This window comes from Lolium rigidum, chromosome 2 (assembly GCF_022539505.1).
Source record: "Lolium rigidum isolate FL_2022 chromosome 2, APGP_CSIRO_Lrig_0.1, whole genome shotgun sequence".
Lineage (NCBI taxonomy): Eukaryota > Viridiplantae > Streptophyta > Magnoliopsida > Poales > Poaceae > Lolium > Lolium rigidum.
In genome coordinates this window covers 273,362,502-273,368,501 of record NC_061509.1, presented here as the reverse complement: position 1 = coordinate 273,368,501, position 6,000 = coordinate 273,362,502, and the positions used below count along the sequence as shown (strand labels likewise).

Sequence of the window (6,000 nt, the reverse complement as noted above, 5' to 3'; positions counted from 1 at the left end):
TAAATTTAATTGTGCCGCTGACGGGTCAGCCCCGCCACTCCCCGCCTCGCTTTTCATTGTGTCCGGCGTGCCCGGAGCGTCCCCTGTGGGACGGGGACGGGCTCGGGGCGCCGGACACCGTATCGGGACGCGTCGGACAAAATTGGGCTTTGGGGAACGCGGCTGGAACCGTTTTTTGATCCGGTGCGCACCAAATTGGTTTGGAAGACGCTTTGGGAGACGCGAGTGGAGATGCTCTTAGACTGCTCATAGTGGGAGTAACTTAGGTAGTAACATCACACTTTTCAATGTATTTTGGTGACATGGCATAGCAATAAATGAAGAAAGAGAGGAAGGTGGTAACTAGCTATGTTACCATAACATCACACACCCCAAGATAAAATGAGTCTACTAACAAATAAATGAGACTTTGCATGATACCATCTCTAAGTTACTTTCCACTTATGAAGATAAGAATATGTAGCTAAGTAATCTTATGCATGACACCACCTTATGTTACTCCCCACTATGAGCAGCCTTAGACGTCCCAAATGGGTCGGTCCACTTGAGATGCTCTTTGTTGCTCCTGAATCCTAATATCTACTTGCTGTCCTGGCGGTTTCTTCAAAATTGAATATCCAAAGGATCCCAGATCACGTGAACTACAACCCAAAAGATGCAAAGCAGAATATTCGCCTCCCAGCGAGACGCGCGCGCTCTCTCTATTTATAGCCGCTCCTCGCCGTCCGGAGGACAGAGACCACCACACCCCAACAACAACCAACAACACACACCAGCATGCCCGGCACTGGCGGCGAGGAGGCTCTGAGGCAGCAGTACGTCCTCGGCGAGGAGATCGGTAGCGGCCGCTTCGGGATCGTCCACCGCTGCTACTCCGCCGCCACGGGGGAGACCCTCGCCGTCAAGTCCACGCCCAAGGCGCCGCTCCGGGACAAGTCCGACCAGCTCGACCTGGCCCTAGCCGAGCAGGAGCCCAAGGTGCACCTCCTCGCCTCGGCGCCGCCCTGCAGCGCGCACGTGGTCGCGCTCCACGCCGCCTTCGAGGACGCCCACGCCGTCCACCTCGTCATCGACCTCTGCGACGGCGGGGACCTCTTCTCCCTCATCTCCGCTCGCGGCCGCCTCCCCGAGCACGAGGCCGCCGGGATCGCGGCCCAGCTTGCCTCTGCGCTCGCGGCCTGCCACCGCCGCGGAGTCGCGCACCGGGACGTCAAGCCCGACAACCTCCTCTTCGACGCCGCCACGGGCGCGCTCAAGCTCGGCGACTTCGGCTCCGCGGAGTGGTTCGGGGACGGGCGAGCGATGGCGGGGCTGGTCGGCACGCCCTACTACGTGGCCCCCGAGGTGGTCGCCGGGAGGGAGTACGGCGAGAAGGTGGACGTGTGGAGCGCCGGGGTGGTCCTCTACATGATGCTCTCCGGTACCGTCCCCTTCTACGGCGCCACCGCGCCCGAGATCTTCGCCGCCGTGCTCCGCGGCACCCTGCGCTTCCCGCCGCGCGCGTTCGCGAACGTCTCGCCCGAGGCCAAGGACCTCCTGCGCCGCATGCTCTGCAGGGACGTCTCCCGGAGGCTCTCCGCCGAGCAGGTCCTGAGGCATCCATGGATTGTGAGCCGTGGGGGGAATGCAGTGGCGGACTGAAACTGAAGAACACGCATGCGCTCCACCTGATAAATCTCTTTCCATGTTAATTTCTTCTTACCGGGTATGGAGAGTGGCGGTGCCGGAGTTTGGTAGAAATAGTGCTAGTATCTCCGTGATCCTTTAGGTCGGATCTCTCTCGTGAAGCTTGAATTGCAGAAGCTTGCACCTGAGGTCTGTTCGTCATATTTGCTCTGAATCTTCAGTCCTTGTGCAGCCTTGTTCGGTTTTTCTAGCTGAAGAAGTTAGGGGTTTGTAGGCAGACTTTGTTCAGGTGAAAATGGAACAGAGAATCTGGATGTTTTTGCACAGTTCAGCTTTGTGTTGCTTCCATCTCACCTCTCTTTAATTTTTCTGTTGTCCGAAAAAACTTTCAGTTTGTTACCAAGATGAACACTAATTCAGAGTCATGTCTCCACTGAAGTCTGGTATCTTACCTGATAGTTTTATTTGTAAAGCTGGAGACTAGTGGTGGATCTTGCGCCCTAGCATGTTCATCTTGTTTGTTTTGAATCTATATTCCTTTGTGCTGTCTTCTTCAGTTCTAGTTGATATTTTTTGTTTCGAAGAAAATGGAACTGTAAAGTCTTGATATTTTTGTACCGTTTACTGGTGTGCTGCATCCGTTTTATCATCACCGATTTTATGTTCTTCCAGAACACTTGTAGCTTGTTACCGGAAAACTTGGAGTAATTCTTCTTGATACATTTTTTAAAAGATTTATTCTAAGCTTACAGTATGCCTTTAGATTTGGTGACCGGCCTGCTGATGTTGCAACTTGCGAAATCTGGTGTACCCGTGACTGAACTTTCTGCAACTTGTGGGTTCTTAATTATTACCATCGCATCAAATATCAATCACATGATGGATGGCTCATTCGTGTACCCTTGACCACTAGGGGACGGTGTGTCTCGGTTTTTTGTTCCAGCAGGTCTAGTGTGGTACCACTGGACTCCCTGACCTTCAGGGACGCTGGCGGGCTCGTTGGTGTGTTTGCGAAAGCAAAGCAAGGCGTTTGCCATTGCCGGCGACGACGACGTCCTTGGACGCCGTTCACCTTCTTGGAGGCGTGGCCACGACACACAACTTGTCGCCGGTTGCCTGCCCCTGGGCTCTGTCTGCTACCCTAGTTACTAGTGATCCATCCAAGCTCCTCCTCGAAACCCCTCGCGTTGAGGCCATGCGTCAGGCAGTACCCGGCTCCATATAGACGGTGTGTCTCCCCTTTGCGCGACCATTCCCGAGCCTAGGGTGGCCGTCTGTGGTGCGTCGTGGCAGGAGGCACCCCGGTGTTCTTCAACGACTCGGTGGTTTGTCGTGATTGGCATGCGCTGAGACTTAGGTGTTCTCTTGGGGTGGGTGCCGAAGCCTCCGTGAAAGCATTGCACAGCTGGCCTGTGCCGACAACGATGACGCTCGCGAGCGCCATTTCCCTTCCTGGAGGCGCTGTCATGAAACTTCCCCCTTCGAGCTCTGGAGTTTCGCCGGCTTCGCTAGCGTAGTTAGCCAGTTCTCGGAGTGTTGGTGGTGCTCTGTTTGACAGGATGCTCAGTGTGCTAGTCCTGCATGGTTCAGATCCGCGGAGTGGCGGCTCGGGGCTTGGGGTCTCAAGCTGAGCCGCCGGTGTTTTGCTGAAGTCTTGGGCGCTCTCGGAGATCTTGTAGTTTGGGGCCTAGCCCTGGTCTGCTTGTTCCTTTGTAGTAGGCTTTAGCTCTTCACCACCTGGGCTTGTATCTAGAGCTGGTATCCCCAGTTTTTTTTTTCTTTTTTTCTTTTCTTTTCTTTTTCTTTGTTGCGTGCTACCCTGTGCTCCCGGCCACTTGATGGCTTTGTTAATTCAAAGCTGGGCTCGTCGAGCCTTATGTTTAAACCGAGCGCACTTTTGCTTCCAAAAAGACGAATGGAAAATACCTCCTCGTGCACCCACCCGCTCTTTTCTTCACCATTTCGTGACCTTCAGCGTGTTCGTCGGGGTGTTCGATCCTGCCATCGGCCAAGGTACCAGTGCCCTGTTGGGCGACGCCAATACATACTCTGGTCACTTCTGCACCCTGCTCGCGAAGCAACCGCTCTCCTCCCTTCGTTCTCCTGCAGCGGCAGCTCAGGATTTTCCTAGCTCTCCCGTGATGGAGCGCCATGCCACCATGTGAATTCTGCTTCGGATTCCTTGGCTGAAGCTGAAGGGAAACTGGCTAGTCATGCCCGTGTGTGTGTCAAGTTGCCCCTGCTGCGCACTTGAAACCGTGCATGCAATGATGGAGATCTTTGGCCAGAGGAAACACCATTGCCGGTTATGAAAGTTGGCAACTGACTTCTTTGTGTTCTTGCCACCTATACCTAACTATATCCCCACGCCTGGGGCGCCCCCTTGTTGATGTTTCTTTCCGGCTGGGCAATATCCTTATCTCATCTCCAGCGATCTGATGCATTTCGGTCATCAAAAGTGCTATTTACGTCTATTTAGGTTGGGCTGCGAACACGGAAATCGGCATACAAGTTAGCACAACGAAATTTTGACTAGTTGGAAAAGAGATAGTAGTAATTGAGAAACATGGTGTTTTTTTTTTGTCTTAACTAAGGAGTGTGTTTAAAAAAAAGCGAAGGCTATTTTCTCTCTTCCAAATTTTAATTAATTGGAGTATTATTTTATTTTTCTTTCTTTTATGTTTCTATAATCTTAATTAATACTCAATAAATGATAGGCATGATACTACTACTCCTATACTCTCGTTATTAAGAGACGTAGTGCATTTTACTAGTTTCTACTTTTAGATTAATTTTGATTTACATCTTTGAAATTTTCCATTAGATCAATAATATTATATGGTTAGGTACTTTCGTAAAATTTAAATTGCGTAATGCAAAAGGCAACATATTAAAATTTTCCTGCGCATATTAAGAGGAAGTAAATATAAAGCTAGTTGCTTCATCCTCCAACTCTACTAGTCAAATGCGAAATCATGGCTGAGGCGATGGAGCAACATAAGTGATGTAATAGTTGCGATCCTAGTTGAATTGGCATCTAAAAACGGCTGATCAAAATAATGGGGCGCGACTAGAAATTATGCAAATATAGAACCAAAAACACCATTATAAATGATGGGAAGCCAGGAATCCAGGATCGATATGGACCTAAAGCTTAACTAAGAAAACCAAGATGCGCATCTCATGTTCTCCTGTCGAAAGAGCGCACTTTATGTGACAAACATAAAAAATTTCAGTAGAGGGTTCTCATTGTACTATGTTTTTTTTGTTTGTTGTTGTTTTCGTAGGCCGCCACTCTACGCATATAAGAAGGGTGCAGGGGGGTAGTGGATGTGTTGGTTTTGTTAACCGATGTGCCCCTTCCCGATCGACATCCTAAATTGCCAACGAAAGGTTGTTAAGAATAAGATAATGCAGAGGCAGATGCAAACATGGGAGAAACGTCTGCGTTGAGGTACGCTGGCCGTATGCGAGCAACTTAAGCTCTACCTGGAGAAGAGAGTGACGAGGATGTCGCCATGTCGGGCCGTGCCGTGTGGCCGCATTCCAAAACTGTGCATGGCCTCCAGCTGGCTGTGCACACATGCCGGCGCTCACCAACGGACGTTCCAAGCTCGAGCTAGCTGCCCGCCGGACGGACTTCCTGTTGGATTATTAGGCAATTTCCATGTGAGTTTAATTACCGAAAGAAAGATTACAGATGCACAAGCATACTTAACCATACACATCAGACTAAGCACATGCATCAGATCTGAACATGGAATAAGTAGCAGTGCAAGGTAGAAGAGTAAAAGCACGTACATCGCGACCGGGAAGGTCGCACCAGCAGCAGCAGAAGACCACCACCATGGGAGTTGTTGATGTCGCCCATGGTGTAGTCGGATCTGTCGATGAAGCAGCCGAACCGTCGATGAAGAAGACGAACAGCGAGCGAGCGCCGCGCCGAGACGCTCCCCAAAAACCTTATCGCCCGTCTCCCGGTGCAGGATCTCAACGGACGGGGTTTCGGAGGCCTGCTCTCCCGGACGGCCGTGCACGCAGTCGCCGGGATGGGGAAGACTAGAGAGTAGCGCAGCAAAAGGAACTTCGCGAGAGAGAGAGATCTAAGAGCACTCGTTCTCCGGATCTGATCGGTCTCCTTGTATACCCCGGGAGGAGAGCCGCCCCGACCGCGTTGACACGCGTAGGAAGCCAGTGGACACGCGGCGAGCATGCACATGCAGGTCGACACGTACCCAACACAGTTGGTGCACCAAGCAAAAAATTAGGCTTCCTTGAGTGTGTCTCGAACTCGAACTCGAGTCACGAAACGCGACGTGCGTGCGTGACGTGTCGTGATGTGCCGTGCCGAGCCGAGACGGGCGGGCGGAGGAG

At 51.7% G+C, this 6,000-nt stretch overlaps 1 protein-coding gene across 1 annotated transcript; it reads left to right on the top strand.

Annotated features, from left to right (window-relative positions):
• The first annotated feature begins 777 nt into the window (after positions 1–777).
• LOC124690948 (phosphoenolpyruvate carboxylase kinase 2-like) lies at positions 778–1,957 on the top strand. Its single transcript, XM_047224260.1, has one exon. It carries the CDS (start codon positions 778–780, stop codon positions 1,639–1,641), a length of 864 nt encoding a protein of 287 aa, XP_047080216.1. The 3' UTR covers positions 1,642–1,957.
• Positions 1,958–6,000: the final 4,043 nt, after the last annotated feature.

Excerpts from the sequence above, each read along its gene's own strand:
- LOC124690948 (XM_047224260.1), top strand. The coding sequence starts at position 778 with ATGCCCGGCACTGGCGGCGAGGAGGCTCTGAGGCAGCAGTACGTCCTC.